The 17,605-nt window shown below is 47.6% G+C and overlaps 1 protein-coding gene across 1 annotated transcript in view; it reads right to left on the bottom strand.

Annotated features, from left to right (window-relative positions):
• Positions 1 to 17,605, bottom strand: part of ksr2 (kinase suppressor of ras 2) — a gene marked incomplete at both ends in the record, with an annotated part of 170,082 nt that overhangs the window by 64,787 nt on the left and 87,690 nt on the right. The window contains one exon of the mRNA XM_079517141.1: positions 9,677 to 9,894. Coding sequence (XP_079373267.1) covers positions 9,677 to 9,894 — 218 coding nt within the window. The remainder of the gene's footprint in view (positions 1 to 9,676; positions 9,895 to 17,605) is intronic.

Raw genomic sequence — 17,605 nt, 5'->3', positions numbered from 1 at the left:
CCGTAGCGATCCAGTGTGATGCTCAAGGACACTTTGACAGGAACACATGGAAGGTTCTGGTACCGTAGCGATCCAGTGTGATGCTCAAGGACACTTTGACATGAACACATGGAAGGTTCTGGTACCGTAGCGATCCAGTGTGATGCTCAAGGACACTTTGACAGGAACACATGGAAAGTTCTGGTACCGTAGCGGTCCAGTGTGATGCTCAAGGACACTTTGACAGGAACACATGGAAGGTTCTGGTACCGTAGCGATCCAGTGTGATGCTCAAGGACACTTTGACAGGAACACATGGAAGGTTCTGGTACCGTAGCGATCCAGTGTGATGCTCAAGGACACTTTGACAGGAACACATGGAAGGTTCTGGTACCGTAGCGATCCAGTGTGATGCTCAAGGACACTTTGACAGGAACACATGGACGGTTCTGGTACCGTAGCGATCCAGTGTGATGCTCAAGGACACTTTGACATGAACACATGGAAGGTTCTGGTACCGTAGCGATCCAGTGTGATGCTCAAGGACACTTTGACAGGAACACATGGAAGGTTCTGGTACCGTAGCGATCCAGTGTGATGCTCAAGGACACTTTGACAGGAACACATGGAAGGTTCTGGTACCGTAGCGATCCAGTGTGATGCTCAAGGACACTTTGACAGGAACACATGGACGGTTCTGGTACCGTAGCGATCCAGTGTGATGCTCAAGGACACTTTGACAGGAACACATGGAAGGTTCTGGTACCGTAGCGATCCAGTGTGATGCTCAAGGACACTTTGACAGGAACACATGGAAGGTTCTGGTACCGTAGCGATCCAGTGTGATGCTCCAAGGACACTTTGACAGGAACACATGGAAGGTTCTGGTACCGTAGCGATCCAGTGTGATGCTCAAGGACACTTTGACAGGAACACATGGAAGGTTCTGGTACCGTAGCGATCCAGTGTGATGCTCAAGGACACTTTGACAGGAACACATGGAAGGTTCTGGTACCGTAGCGATCCAGTGTGATGCTCAAGGACACTTTGACAGGAACACATGGAAGGTTCTGGTACCGTAGCGATCCAGTGTGATGCTCAAGGACACTTTGACAGGAACACATGGAAGGTTCTTTGACAGGAACACATGGAAGGTTCTTTGACAGGAACACATGGAAGGTTCTTTGACAGGAACACATGGAAGGTTCTTGCAGGACTTGTCTTGAACCTTTTGGCCTTTTAACGCCTTTTGACCTGAGATCAGATTCTAAAAAAATGTCTTCTACATCCTGACAGTTTTCTGAAAAAAAGCTATGTTTCTTTGTCAGTCGTTCTTAAAATAGCAGACCTACAAGCTCGTAGCGCGCCACTCGGTGGCGCGCTATGAGCTTGTAGATCTGCTATTTTTCAATAGCTATAAAGCATAACATAATGCTAACACCAAAAGGTGGTTCCCGCCCAAAATGGGTTAATTCCTCAAGGCATGCAGCACACCCCCCTTTTCATCTTCACGAGACAAGGATTCCTCCAGACCAAAGTAAATGTCAGAATAAGGCTCTACCACAGTGGCATATTTTATAACGTGGTTGTCTTTTCTGTCATGTCCGTGACACCAAGCCATCGGTTGCCCTCTATGCCCTCACAGGAGAGCGTGCGCCCGCTGGGGCCGAACGATCATTATCATATCGTTATCTAGACATTTAACTCTATAGTGTGGGCAGGTGTATGCGTGAGACAAGAATGACCGCTTTGTCACCTGTCCTCCATACAGTAGAAATTCTAAAGAAATTCTTCTAAATCCTCCGGTTTTCTGAAATAGGCCTACCTTCTATATCAGTGGTGCTCAATATTTCATGTCAAGGACCCCAAACGTTATATGTAATTGGCCGCCGTCCCCCATCTGAAAATATGTTGTTCCAGGGACATCCCCAGAAGCAAAGATTTCAGTTAAAAAACGTTGAGGGCCCTTCGTCCAAGGGTTTTTCAATATGGAAGTTAAAGTCAAAGTCAATACAGATTAAGGTTGCTCAGTATTTTGGTCTGTAGATATTTAAAGGTCCTACAACATGAATTTAAACTTTTCCCTTTTTTTTTTTTTTTGTCTCCCCTACATGTCTTCAAATTTTGAACTCACTTATAATGAGTCAAATATGTGGGAGGGGAGTAGCTGGGATGAGGGTGTGGCAGAGGAAATCATTTGCATAATTTCCCACACCACATCAGGGCATTGTGGCACTGCACCTAAAACTGCCTTATAGAAGTCAGACAAATGAACACAGACTGGTTATATCAGAGTGGTGATTTAGGCTCAAACCACATTTTGTTTTGTGTGGCTGACATGCAATGAATGTTCAAATGTGACCAGATTTGACTGAGAGACTGCCATCGCGCAAATTCCAGCTTTTCACCAGAGGAGAAAAACTTTATTTTTTATTTTTTTAATGAGTTTATAGCACAGGCAGACTCTTCACATACTAGAGCATGTCTGAAATAAGTGTCAGAGCTGAAATCGACATGTAAATATGAAATAAATGCTTAAACATGTAGCTAGGTGTAATGTTAGAGACCACAGAAGTGAACCTTTCAAGCCTGTTTTCTCAACTCGCTGTTTCTCTGCAAGACATTACTCTATAAGCCATATCTCCAAAACTGGTGGGTCAAACTGAACAACCAATATGTCAATTTGAAGCTATGATTCCCTGCTTTCATATGACATGAAAAAACGAAAATTCAAATAAATCCAATGGCAGTCTCTCAGTCAAATTTAGTCACAAATTGATATATTAGAAGAACTAGTTCCCAATTAGCTCATTCATTGAGGAGGCCAACTGACTTGTTCTGTGGACGTTGTGGTCGTCATGAGTGTCTGTTGTTATAGGCAGACTCTCAAGAACACTTTGTTCTTGTTTCTGAGTAGAAAATAAGCCAATCATGTGGTGTTTGAAGAATCATTTTTCTTTTAAGAAAAACACAAACGGGTCAATTTGACCTATAAATCGCCTTTTCTTTTTACTTTTTTGGCTGAACAATCAAGTCTCTGTTTGTTCTCGGTCCGCATCATGTCCTGCCTTAACCTCACTTCTCTCAAAGTGACAATGGATTTAGAAATTGTCCTGAACAACAAAATAATGGCGCCAGACTTCAGGCTTTGTCTCCTTGAAATCATGGTTTTCCTTCAAATACCACGGCAGCCACCACACTGACACAAACAGGCAGCCGCCACACTGACACAAACAGCCGCCACACTGACACAAACAGGCAGCCGCCACACTGACACAAACAGCCGCCACACTGACACAAACAGGCAGCCGCCACACTGACACAAACAGGCAGCCGCCACACTGACACAAACAGGCTGCCGCCACACTGACACAAACAGGCAGCCGCCACACTGACACAAACAGGCAGCCGCCACACTGACACAAACAGGCAGCCGCCACACTGATACAAACAGGCAGCCGCCACACTGACACAAACAGGCAGCCGCCACACTGACACAAACAGCCGCCACACTGACACAAACAGGCAGCCGCCACACTGACACAAACAGCCGCCACACTGACACAAACAGGCAGCCGCCACACTGACACAAACAGGCAGCCGCCACACTGACACAAACAGGCTGCCGCCACACTGACACAAACAGGCAGCCGCCACACTGACACAAACAGGCAGCCGCCACACTGACACAAACAGGCTGCCGCCACACTGACACAAACAGGCAGCCGCCACACTGACACAAACAGGCAGCCGCCACACTGACACAAACAGGCAGCCGCCACACTGACACAAACAGGCAGCCGCCACACTGACACAAACAGGCAGCCGCCACACTGACACAAACAGGCTGCCGCCACACTGACACAAACAGGCTGCCGCCACACTGACACAAACAGGCTGCCGCCACACTGACACAAACAGGCAGCCGCCACACTGACACAAACAGGCAGCCGCCACACTGACACAAACAGGCAGCCGCCACACTGACACAAACAACAACCAATATGTCAATTTGAAGCTATGATTCCCTGCTTTCATATGACATGAAAAAACGAAAATTCAAATAAATCCAATGGCAGTCTCTCAGTCAAATTTAGTCACAAATTGATATATTAGAAGAACTAGTTCCCAATTAGCTCATTCATTGAGGAGGCCAACTGACTTGTTCTGTGGACGTTGTGGTCGTCATGAGTGTCTGTTGTTATAGGCAGACTCTCAAGAACACTTTGTTCTTGTTTCTGAGTAGAAAATAAGCCAATCATGTGGTGTTTGAAGAATCATTTTTCTTTTAAGAAAAACACAAACGGGTCAATTTGACCTATAAATCGCCTTTTCTTTTTACTTTTTTGGCTGAACAATCAAGTCTCTGTTTGTTCTCGGTCCGCATCATGTCCTGCCTTAACCTCACTTCTCTCAAAGTGACAATGGATTTAGAAATTGTCCTGAACAACAAAATAATGGCGCCAGACTTCAGGCTTTGTCTCCTTGAAATCATGGTTTTCCTTCAAATACCACGGCAGCCACCACACTGACACAAACAGGCAGCCGCCACACTGACACAAACAGCCGCCACACTGACACAAACAGGCAGCCGCCACACTGACACAAACAGCCGCCACACTGACACAAACAGGCAGCCGCCACACTGACACAAACAGGCAGCCGCCACACTGACACAAACAGGCTGCCGCCACACTGACACAAACAGGCAGCCGCCACACTGACACAAACAGGCAGCCGCCACACTGACACAAACAGGCAGCCGCCACACTGATACAAACAGGCAGCCGCCACACTGACACAAACAGGCAGCCGCCACACTGACACAAACAGCCGCCACACTGACACAAACAGGCAGCCGCCACACTGACACAAACAGCCGCCACACTGACACAAACAGGCAGCCGCCACACTGACACAAACAGGCAGCCGCCACACTGACACAAACAGGCTGCCGCCACACTGACACAAACAGGCAGCCGCCACACTGACACAAACAGGCAGCCGCCACACTGACACAAACAGGCAGCCGCCACACTGACACAAACAGGCAGCCGCCACACTGACACAAACAGGCAGCCGCCACACTGACACAAACAGGCTGCCGCCACACTGACACAAACAGGCTGCCGCCACACTGACACAAACAGGCTGCCGCCACACTGACACAAACAGGCAGCCGCCACACTGACACAAACAGGCAGCCGCCACACTGACACAAACAGGCAGCCGCCACACTGACACAAACAGGCAGCCGCCACACTGACACAAACAGGCAGCCGCCACACTGACACAAACAGGCAGCCGCCACACTGACACAAACAGGCAGCCGCCACACTGACACAAACAGCCGCCACACTGACACAAACAGGCAGCCGCCACACTGACACAAACAGCCGCCACACTGACACAAACAGGCTGCCACCACACTGACACAAACAGGCAGCCGCCACACTGACACAAACAGGCAGCCGCCACACTGACACAAACAGGCAGCCGCCACACTGACACAAACAGGCTGCCGCCACACTGACACAAACAGGCAGCCGCCACACTGACACAAACAGGCAGCCGCCACACTGACACAAACAGGCAGCCGCCACACTGACACAAACAGGCAGCCGCCACACTGACACAAACAGGCAGCCGCCACACTGACACAAACAGGCAGCCGCCACACTGACACAAACAGGCAGCCGCCACACTGACACAAACAGGCAGCCGCCACACTGACACAAACAGGCAGCCGCCACACTGACACAAACAGGCAGCCGCCACACTGACACAAACAGGCAGCCGCCACACTGACACAAACAGGCTGCCACCACACTGACACAAACAGGCAGCCGCCACACTGACACAAACAGGCTGCCACCACACTGACACAAACAGGCAGCCGCCACACTGACACAAACAGCCGCCACACTGACACAAACAGGCCCAACGTGCGCTAAAACTCATTAGTAGTTATTTAATCCATTTAGGCCTGACGTCGAATTAAAAAAAAATAATCTTCTAAATCCTCCAGTTTTCTGAAATAAATATTTTCACGATTTTAAAAAAAATTGCAGACCTACAAGCCCGTAGCGCGCCACTCGGTGGCGCGCTACGGGCTTGTAGGTCTGCTATTTTTCAATAGCTAAAGTATAACATAATGTTCAAAACACCAAAAGGGGTTCCCCGCCCAAAATGGGTTAATATTTGATTAGCGAGATGATCTGACAATGGCTGCAATTACAGAGATACAGTAGAGACAGACGAGATTAGATTTCCAAGAGCACTTGACTTTTTAGAAAACCCTGCTGTCAAATTAAACATGACATTTATCTCTCAGCCTCCGTCACACGGGGCGTCACACGGGGGACAATGGCGTAATTGTCTCAGGGGCTTGTTATAGCCAGGTGGCCCAAAAATACACGTATGCCTCCGCGCACACACGCACGCGCACATGCACGTGCACACGCACACGCGACATACCAAAGCTAGCCTGGACCTCACCTATGCTTTTTATGGCATAGGCAGCTCCCGGCAGGATCCGCCGGCAGAAACTATGCGCAGCTATGAGACTAATTAATTAGAGCGACAGAGAGAGAGAGGAGTGTGTGTGTGTATATATGTGTGTGTGTGTGTGTGTGTGTGTCAATTTAACAAAGGTGCAGACGATCAGAAATCAGCAGAGAGTGAGAGATGTTTGCGCTACTCTATGCCGAATTGAAGTGGACTCGGACCCAGACTTTTCTTTTCTCCCTGGAAATAAAAACGTCTGGGATTCCGAGGCTATACCAAAGCCTACACGGGTTGTGCAGTCGACATGCTGTGATTGGCCAGTCGCTGTGATTGACAGCCTAAACCTAACCAATAGTATTATGGTACAAAACACTGAAGTCCCTAAACCAGAAACCTAACCTTTTAACCTCAGTATAAACTTAACTTGCCCGGGGGGCCTGGTTATAAGCACAACAACGTGTAGGAATTAGTATGTAGCCACGCACGCACGCACGCACTCACGTGCGCACGCACACGCACACGCACACACACACACACACACACACACACACACACACACACACACACACACACACACACACACACACACACACACACAAAATGTGTGTGGGCATGCATGTCGGTCCGCGAATTTATCAGCAAATCAGTTTGGCCGTCGCTGCGTGTGTGCATGTCTGTCTCCGTACGGACGTGGCTGCTGTTTGCATCTTTATGTGTGTCGTTCTCACATGCATGAGGTGCACTTCATGCTCCATCATGCCTCCCTGCCCGTAGCAACATGGTCGGAGATAAATGATGACCGCTTGGCCAGGGCCCAGGAAGCATTCATTCACAATGTCCACTGACGCCAATCCATCACTATATGCTTTCCTGGTCCCAGGAAGCATTCATTCACAATGCCCAGTGACGCCAATCCATCACTATATGCTTTCCCTGACACGACCTCTACACACACTTGTTCCACGCTACGCTGCCCGCGCACTCCCATAATGTGGGCAGTATGCAGCGACATGCTGCTATCAGCTTGAACGGTTCCTTTTCCGCCGTCCATTTAGCATCAAGGGCGTTAGGCGGGGGGGGGGGGGGGGGGGGGGGCAGGGGGGCAGGCCGTGACCAGTGGTGCTAAAAGTGCTCAAATGTATTACTTACAAGTCAAAGTATATCAATACTGCAAAGTAGAAATACTCCGTTGCAAGTAAATGGCCCGGAATTCAAAATGTACTTGGAGTGAAAGTACAAAAGTATTGGCGTCAAAATGTACTGAAAATATAAGTACCACAAGTAAAAGTATACGTATTGTGCAGAATGTCCTATTTCAGGTTGTCAAGTATAAAAATGTTTTGAAAATAGCAGCTATTATAGTAGCTATTATATAGCTTATACAGCTAGCTAGAGATAAGGAACCAAATGGACCCTTATGGGTCTGTAACTCTGAGAGTGTACAAATGGAACCAAATGGACCCTAACTCTTGATGGAGGTGACCATCAAGAGTTAAATTATTGTTAAACATCTGCATCATTTAAGTTAATTTACAAGAAGTCTACACAATTAGAAGAATAGTTATTGTGATCAACGTTGGCCTGTTATCTCTCCTAAATGGTACCAACATCAACACGGCATGGAATTGTGGACACATTCTTCAGTTTTGGGTCTGAGAGGCTAAATGTATTCATGAGAGGCTCACACATACAGAATAAATAAGGCCGAAGGCATGGGGAGAGAGTAGGCATGGGGAGAGAGTAGGCATGGGGAGAGAGTAGGCATGGGGAGAGAGTAGGCATGGGGAGAGAGTAGGCATGGGGAGAGAGTAGGCATGGGGAGAGAGTAGGCATGGGGAGAGAGTAGGTATGGGGAGAGAGTAGGCATGGGGAGAGAGTAGGTATGGGGAGAGAGTAGGCATGGGGAGAGAGTAGGCATGGGGAGAGAGTAGGCATGGGGAGAGAGTAGGCATGGGGAGAGAGTAGGCATGGGGAGAGAGTCATGGGGAGAGAGTAGGCATGGGGAGAGAGTAGGCATGGGGAGAGAGTAGGCATGGGGAGAGAGTAGGCATGGGGAGAGAGTCATGGGGAGAGAGTAGGCATGGGGAGAGAGTAGGCATGGGGAGAGAGTAGGCATGGGGAGAGAGTAGGCATGGGGAGAGAGTAGGCATGAAGTAGGCATGGGGGGAGAGTAGGCATGGGGAGAGAGTAGGCATGGGGAGAGAGTAGGCATGGGGAGAGAGTAGGCATGGGGAGAGAGTAGGCATGGGGAGAGAGTAGGCATGGGGAGAGAGTAGGCATGGGGAGAGAGTAGGCATGGGGAGAGAGTAGGCATGAGTAGGCATGGGGAGAGAGTCATGGGGAGAGAGTAGGCATGGGGAGAGAGTAGGCATGGGGGGAGAGTAGGCATGGGGAGAGAGTAGGCATGGGGAGAGAGTAGGCATGGGGAGAGAGTAGGCATGGGGAGAGAGTAGGCATGGGGAGAGAGTAGGCATGGGGAGAGAGTCATGGGGAGAGAGTAGGCATGGGGAGAGAGTAGGCATGGGGAGAGAGTAGGCATGGGGAGAGAGTAGGCATGGGGAGAGAGTATGTTTTGCACTCCGTCCGTGTGTGTGTGTGTCCGTCCTTCCGTCCGTCCGTTACCAGCTAATCTCTAATCATTTTCCAGAACGGCCTGTTATAGCGCCACCATGAGGCATCTTTTCAAATGTTTTACCTAAAACTGCACCGATTGCATGCACACTCCCTAGAGGCCAAGGACAAACCTTTGACCTGCATTTTCCGCATCTGCCTTTTATAGCGCCACCAGGAGGCCGACTTTTGTAAAACACATTTTTTTATATTACTCCTCCAGATTCTGTCCAAAAATCTCACAAATCGTTACACAGTATCTCTATGGTCATGTGCTCAAGTCGGATCTGTCCGATATTTCATATTCCATCCTAATTGGCTATAATTGGCTTTCACAGTTTGCAAGATTGCCCCGTTTTGAACAAAAGCCTCAAATCATGAACGCAGCATGCAATTTACATGAAATCTTTCACACATTTTCTTACTAGGCTGAGGAATATATCCCACCCTTTTCACATTGGCCTATTATAGCGCCACCAGGAGGCCACAACCTGACCTGCCCTGGTGGAGACCTGTGCCCCGAGGGGCACTTTTTCTAGTTTAGAATGAAAAGGAGGGACAAACAGAAGGCTGTGCTTACTTGCAGAGGGTGTGTCAGCGCCGTGGACGGGCGGCGTGGAGGGGATGAAGGTCGGGAAGAAGAAGGAGCGCAGGGAGCGCTCGGTGAGGATGGGCGAGCGCTGCTGGGCGCTGGGCAGGTTCTCACAGCTGCCCACCGAGCGCTGCTGGGCGCTGGGCAGGTTCTCACAGCTGCCCACGCTGATCTTAAGGTTCAAGGGCTTGCTTTTCTTCTTGGCTCTGAGGAGACAAAGACAAAATGTCAGCGTTGTCACGTGTAGGTGAGGTAAGGACCCAAACGCAGGACAGCCAGGCATGTAGTGTTCAAAACCATGAATTGGTGTTTTAATACAGAAGACAGGTGAACATGAACAACTTAAAACAGACTGAAACAGGTGACAGGATACAATGACTCAACAAGGACTGACTGGGGGACAAGACTGATATACACATGAGGGTTGATTACAAAATGAGACACAGCTGGAGCAAACAAACATAGAACCATGAAAACTAGACCAGGGAACAATACATAGAAATACAAGATCTAGACTGTACAATGAATGACAAAAGTCTGTGACTGTGACAAGCGTTGCCGTTGCAGGCAGGGACGTTGCAGAGAGTGTTAGAGAGAGGCAGCTGGGGCTGAAATCCCGTAAATGAGGGCACTTTTGGACAAAAAAATAATTGCGGATCTATAAGCTAACAACGCGCTGCGACGTGACGCGTTGAGAGCTTGTAGATCAGCTATTTTCGGGGCGCACAACCCAGCACTCTTTAGCTATAGTGGAGATGTGGTGTATATATGACATGGATTTCTAAAACAAATTTGTTCAACGCAAAATGCTGCGTTCAACTTCAGAAGCATTACCTTCACCATGTAGTAAATGTTGCATTCGTGGTCTGGGGAGGGGCAGTTGTTTCATGGTCTGGGGAGGGGCAGTTGTTTTACAGACTGGTCTGGGGAGGGGCAGTTGTTTTACAGACTTGTCTGGGGAGGGGCAGTTGTTTCATGGTCTGGGGAGGGGCAGTTGTTTCATGGTCTGGGGAGGGGCAGTTGTTTCATGGTCTGGGGAGGGGCAGTTGTTTTACAGACTGGTCTGGGGAGGGGCAGTTGTTTTACAGACTTGTCTGGGGAGGGGCAGTTGTTTCATGGTCTGGGGAGGGGCAGTTGTTTCATGGTCTGGGGAGGGGCAGTTGTTTTACAGACTGGTCTGGGGAGGGGCAGTTGTTTTACAGACTTGTCTGGGGAGGGGCAGTTGTTTCATGGTCTGGGGAGGGGCAGTTGTTTCATGGTCTGGGGAGGGGCAGTTGTTTCATGGTCTGGGGAGGGGCAGTTGTTTTACAGACTGGTCTGGGGAGGGGCAGTTGTTTTACAGACTTGTCTGGGGAGGGGCAGTTGTTTCATGGTCTGGGGAGGGGCAGTTGTTTCATGGTCTGGGGAGGGGCAGTTGTTTTACAGACTGGTCTGGGGAGGGGCAGTTGTTTTACAGACTTGTCTGGGGAGGGGCAGTTGTTTCATGGTCTGGGGAGGGGCAGTTGTTTCATGGTCTGGGGAGGGGCAGTTGTTTCATGATCTGGGGAGGGGCAGTTGTTTCATGATCTGGGGAGGGGCAGTTGTTTCATGATCTGGGGAGGGGCAGTTGTTTCATGATCTGGGGAGGGGCAGTTGTTTCATGATCTGGGGAGGGGCAGTTGTTTCATGATCTGGGGAGGGGCAGTTGTTTCATGATCTGGGGAGGGGCAGTTGTTTCATGATCTGGGGAGGGGCAGTTGTTTCATGATCTGGGGAGGGGCAGTTGTTTCATGATCTGGGGAGGGGCAGTTGTTTCATGATCTGGGGAGGGGCAGTTGTTTCATGATCTGGGGAGGGGCAGTTGTTTCATGATCTGGGGAGGGGAAGTTGTTTCATGATCTGGGGAGGGGCAGTTGTTTCATGATCTGGGGAGGGGCAGTTGTTTTACAGACGGGTAAAATGGCAGGGGCTGAAGCCCACTTTGTCTGGCGTGTAGCCATGCATGCAGACTAACTATTCCACAATCTCTGAATGCCGTAGAGCAGCTAAAGGTGAATGCCCTAGAGCAGCTAGAGGTGAATGCCGTAGAGCAGCTAGAGGTGCATCAAAACAATTCATGGAGTTCATGTTTCATTTCTACAGTTCCAAAACACGCTTATATATCTGCGGTGCGAAAGCAACCTTATTCCAGGTGAAATTGTATTACTTTATCATCACCACACGTTGGTGTTCTGTGTTGATCAGGACACAAACACCACTACAAAGACATTATTTCCAGGCCAATCGCAGACTAATGAAAGTCAACAAAATGGAATCCTTGGCTCTTAAGACGCTCCCTGAATTAACCAAGCAGCTTGAAGATGAATCAGGGAAAGCAATACAGAACCCCCCCAAGTGTATACCAGAGTGGGCCCAAAGCCTGACGTTGAATCTTTATTATTATTATTATTATTTAACACACAAACTCCAAAAAATGTGTGTATGCTTGGGATCAAGTACACTTTCTCCAGCATTGATTCTTAACCCATTTAGGCATGACGTCGAAATTTAAAAAATGTATTCTAAATCATGACAATTTTCAGAACAAACCCCATATTTCTATATCAGTGGTTCTCAATATTTCATGTCAAGGACCCCACAAATTATATGTAATATTCCACCGACCCCCATCTGAAAATATGTTGTTCCAGTGACCCCCTGGAAGCAATTAAAGATTTGAGTTAAAAACTGAAACTCTGAAAGAATATATATTCAAAGATTTGAGGCACATTTTCACGATTTTTCAAAAATAGCAAGTTCATAGTTCTATGAGCTTGTAGATCTGCTATTTTGCAATAGCTAAAGTATAGCATAATGATTACAACACCAAAAGGGGTTCCCGCCCAGAATGGGTTAATTTGTTTACTTTAATTTGGGGTGTGATGAAATATCGAATTCGGTTCTTCCATGTAAATTCCCTCCATGACTTTAATTGAGTTGTTGTCTGATGCATTTCCCACATGTCATACCACATCTCCTCTGGGATATCATCAACCAGCTCTTTTCCCCAATTTTTTTGAGTGCCACAATGTTTTTTTCCAGTTTTTCATGTGTCTATGAGGTGATAGTAGACACCCTGGAGTCCTTTGTATGTGCAATGGTGTGTTAACTTTGTATTTAGGTTTTCTTCCTGGAGGCTGAACCCTTGACAGTCAAACGGGCCAATGAAATAAACAGTAATATAGTGACACCACACTATCAGCCCCTCCCCTAACCCCTCCCCCTTTATCATACAACTACAGCTGTGGGTGCGGCTTCAGTTCAGGTGGATCACCACCCATCACCACATAAAAACAACATTTTAACAAATACTGTATACTTTTTTGAAAAAATTATACCTCCTTATATAACAATAAGACCTGGTGATCATGTTTTAGGGTGGAAAAAAATCACGGCACTCCATCTTTAACATATTGTTGAATCCTTTTTTGATTCAATTCAAACCAAATAGACACAGCTCTGGGTTATCGTGGCCATATGCAGCTACATTCACCTCTGAAAGCCGTAATCCAATTGGCAGTGGGAGTTCTGATTTACATTTCATATACAGTATACAGTATATATACATTTCCTATACGTTTTTAGCGATGGCCAAAAAGATTTCTGTAAGCTTGATGGAACAGCTATGTGTATAAGGTTAGAGTTTGGAAAAAATACCCAAAATGAATATTTCCAGATCTCTTTGACGTTTAACACATTTCCCGCCAGGATTAATTAACCCATTTTGGGCGGGAACCCCCATGCGACCGGAAACGCATGTTTTTTTCTTTTTTTAATACTTTTTATCCCACGATTTTGCAACCCAGTTTTTTCACCCAGTGCCGAGTACCACAGACGAAAAACAGTCTAAGTCCAAATTTCAGACTGACCCCTCCACGAAAAGGCCTTGTTGTCCTGAACCCTTATTTATCATTTATACATTATGGATCAATAGTGTGGACTTAGACTGTTTTTCGTCTGTGGCATTCATTTATCTAATCTAATCCTGGGCGCTACATTTCCTCTGCCAACCTGGGGGGGGGGGGGGGGGGGGGACTTCCTTCTATGCATGAGGAGTCCAAGTTGCTTCTTTTCACCTGACAGGGGGGAATTTCCCTGGCCGGACGTAACGCGTGGAAGGAACACGTTATTCCGACCAGTTCATTTCCCCTCCATCAGGCGCCAGGGGGAGGTAGTTTTAGAGACCAGGATTACTGCACATTTTTCTGAGGGTATCTATACCATAGGGGACACGGGGAGAACATGTGAGGTTACCTACCCTAGGGGACACGGGTAGAACATGTGAGGTTACCTACCCTAGGGGACACGGGGAGAACATGTGAGGGTACCTACCCTAGGGGACACGGGGAGAACATGTGAGGGTAGGGGTCACGGGGAGAACATGTGAGGGTAGGGGTCACGGGGAGAACATGTGTGGCCGGCGCTGCATTACAACGACCGCTAGGCTCCGTGCAATAAGCGTTGACCAGAAATGCCGCCTGGGACGAGGATTTGGAGTCTAAAGCGACTGAAAGCGTGTGCGTGTGCGCACATGGGTGTACGTGCACATGAAGATGGCGCAGTCCGCAGTGTCTTAGAAGCTAACAACAGATATCCATCCGTGTGACTATACCCTTTCCTTAGATCGGATCAAAACATTTTATACAACTGAATTAACGCAACCTACGTGTTTTGGTGCTTGTCGCTTGCCGACATTAACATATAGGCTATGTTTTTCGGCGGGCTAAGGGCTGACTCACACCTTCGCAACAGATTGATGTATGCTTGTTGTATGAGACTCATTGACAGATGCAAGCTCACAATGCATTTCCAATGGGAGTCACATGGTTTGACACAACATTTGTGTTGTATGAGGTGGTGGGGGGCAGTCGAAACACAGCCGAAAGCCGTACAACACAAATGTTGTGTCAAACCATGTGACTTCCATTGGAAATGCATTGGGGCAAGATGTAAACAAACCCTTTGCATACATCTAGCATGCATCAATGTTGTATGTTAGATGCGAAGGTGTGAGTCGCCCCTAAGTGTTAATTTGCCAGCAGTATGTATGGCAGCATCGGTGTAGCAGGGATCTGTGTAGGAGGGGAATCATATTGACATGTAAATATGATTTACATGTAAATATGATTTACATGTACATATGAGCTGTGACTGGTGTGTAGAAATACGGTACGCCATCCTTCCAATGCATGGCCGACTATAGAAACAACACACTGACAGCTGATTACTCCTTCTTGTAAACTTTTTAGGGACATTGCATCGATGTCACAGTCGACGCAATCTATCCCCTTCTTACCCTATAATCGGAATAATTGAGGAAATATTTGGAAGGAAAGCGAAGTTCCAGATATAGAGAAGGAAGATAATGGGAGATAATGGGACAGATGTTGAGTCAGAAACAACAGAGAACAAAACGGTGGGGGGGAGGGGGGGGTGTTTGGAGGGGGGTGTTTGGAGGGGGGGGGGGACGCCATAGGAAGGATCCATCAGGGAACCAGGGACAGTCAGACAGGGTGGAGAGACAGTCACATAATATGATACATCAGAGAGAGAGAGAGAGAGAGAGAGAGAGAGAGAGAGAGAGAGAGAGAGAGAGAGAGAGACACAGAGACACAGAGACACAGAGACAGACAGACAGACAGACAGACAGACAGACAGACAGACAGACAGACAGACAGACAGACAGACAGACAGACGGTGAACATTCAGCCCAAACAAATGGGCGTATTTGGCAAGAAATAGCAGAAGTGGGAGCTCACAACACGACGCACCACATCATGCACGACAAACACTGCTATTTTCGCTGTTTGACGTAAGAACGACATATACATAGGGGTTTAAAAGGTTCAAATATTTATAAAGTGAAGAAAACTAAGAGTGGAGGCATGCAGTGAGTCCCACAGCGGCGTGCAAAGGAAGACTAATTTAGTGCAGGGTGTAAGAAAACCCTGCGGGAGAATAAGTGTCCCCAGTCAGTAGAAGAAGTACTCACACTTTTATATTTACATAAGTAAAAGTAGCAATACCACAATATGAAAATAAAAAAGTAGGCGCGAATAGAAGCAGCCGAAATGAGTTTTATCATTTCTGGCACCTCCCTTAGAGATAAGGTGAGAAGTTCAATCACGCGGGGGAGACTCGGAGTAGAGTCGCTGCTCCTTCGCCTGGAAAGGAGCCAGCTTAGGTGGTTCGGGCATCTGTTTAGGATATGCCTCTCGGGGCGTCTCCCTAGGGAGGTCCTCGATGCACGTCCCACTGGGAGGAGACACCGGGGCAGACCAAGGACCACGTCCCACAGGGAGGAGACCCCGGGGGAGACCAAGGCGCAGTTGGAGGAAACACATCGACTCACTGGCCTTGGAACACCTCGGGATCCCCCAGGAGGAAGTCACTAATGTTGCTCTGGAGAGGGAAGTCTGGAGTTCTCTGGTGGAGCTGTTGCCCCTGTGACCCGACTACAGATAAGCGGTTGAAGATGGATGGATGGGTTAGGCTTAGTACAAAAGTATTGGCATGCTTACAGTGCCAACGTAAATGTAGGCTATACTAAGATTTCTCAAAGTGTGTCAAACCTTTTTGGAAAATAGCTGATCTACAAGCTCAAAAGTGTCGAGGTGCGACACGGCGCTGTGAGCTTGTAGATCAGCTATTTTTTTCAAATAGTCGGAGTATGAAATGAGCTTCGCAAAAAATTATCTAAATCTACGAAGTTGCAGTGGAGCTAAAAGTAAAAGTACAATGTAGGAGTATAAAGTTATATTCTGTTTCGGAGCATGTTTATTCTAATGATCAATAAATTATGGACGACCTTGGATCAATAACGCAGTATACCGGACTTTAAGTTCTTATATATTGGCATCACTGTTTTAACACATTCAGGACGGGAACCCCTTTTGGTGTTTTAAGCATTATGTTATACTTTAGCTATTGAACAATAGCAGATCTACAAGCTCATAGCGCGGGCAGAGTGCCGCGCCGGGTCCGTGGCCAAATACAGATCATTCTGGGGGTCCTTGACATGAAAAAGGTTGAGCACCACTGACATAGAAACAGAAAACTCAGGAATTAGAAGACTTTTTTGGTCGATTTTAGTACTCTTTCCAGCACTGCAGTGAAGCCTGCATCCAGTACATGTAATAATATGAGTCATATCAGTCAGTCCAACACATCCTCCCAGTCTCTTAACCCATTTAGGCCTGACGTCGAAATTTAAAAAAATGTCTTCTAAATCACAGACAATTTTCTGAAATACCTCATGTTTCTGTATCAGTGGTGCTCAATATTTCATGTCAAGGACCCCAAAATTGATATGTAATTTTTGGGGTCCTAAAATGACCCCCCCATCTGAAAATATGTTGTTCCAGGGACCCCCCACCCACCCCCCTCCCCAGAAGCAAAGGCTTGAGTTAAAAAACGTTTGTATGAAAGAATATAATATTCAAAAGATTTGCAGCCACATTTTCACGATTTTTCAAAAATAGCAGACCTACAAGCTCATAGCGCGGCACTCGGTGCCGCGCTATGAGCTTGTAGATCTGCTATTTTTTCAATAGCTAAAGTATAACATAATGCAGGGGTTCCCGCCAAAAGGGTGTTTCCCGCCCAAAACGGGTTAAGGAAGCAGCCTGCAGGTTATCACCACAGCATAACATAATGCAGGGGTTCCCGCCAAAAGGGTGTTTCCCGCCCAAAACGGGTTAAGGAAGCAGCCTGCAGGTTATCACCACAGTATAACATAATGCAGGGGTTCCCGCCAAAAGGGTGTTTCCCGCCCAAAACGGGTTAAGGAAGCAGCCTGCAGGTTATCACCACAGCCACTATATAGAGCCCTTTGTCAGCGCTTCACTTTAGCCTCCGTTTTATGCCATTCAAATCTAATTTAGACCATTCATCTTCCTG

The sequence above is a fragment of the Electrona antarctica genome (assembly GCF_951216825.1).
Source record: "Electrona antarctica genome assembly, chromosome: 12".
NCBI lineage: Eukaryota > Metazoa > Chordata > Actinopteri > Myctophiformes > Myctophidae > Electrona > Electrona antarctica.
The sequence above is the reverse complement of the archived record's forward strand: the minus strand, read 5'-3'. Positions and strand labels throughout refer to the sequence as shown.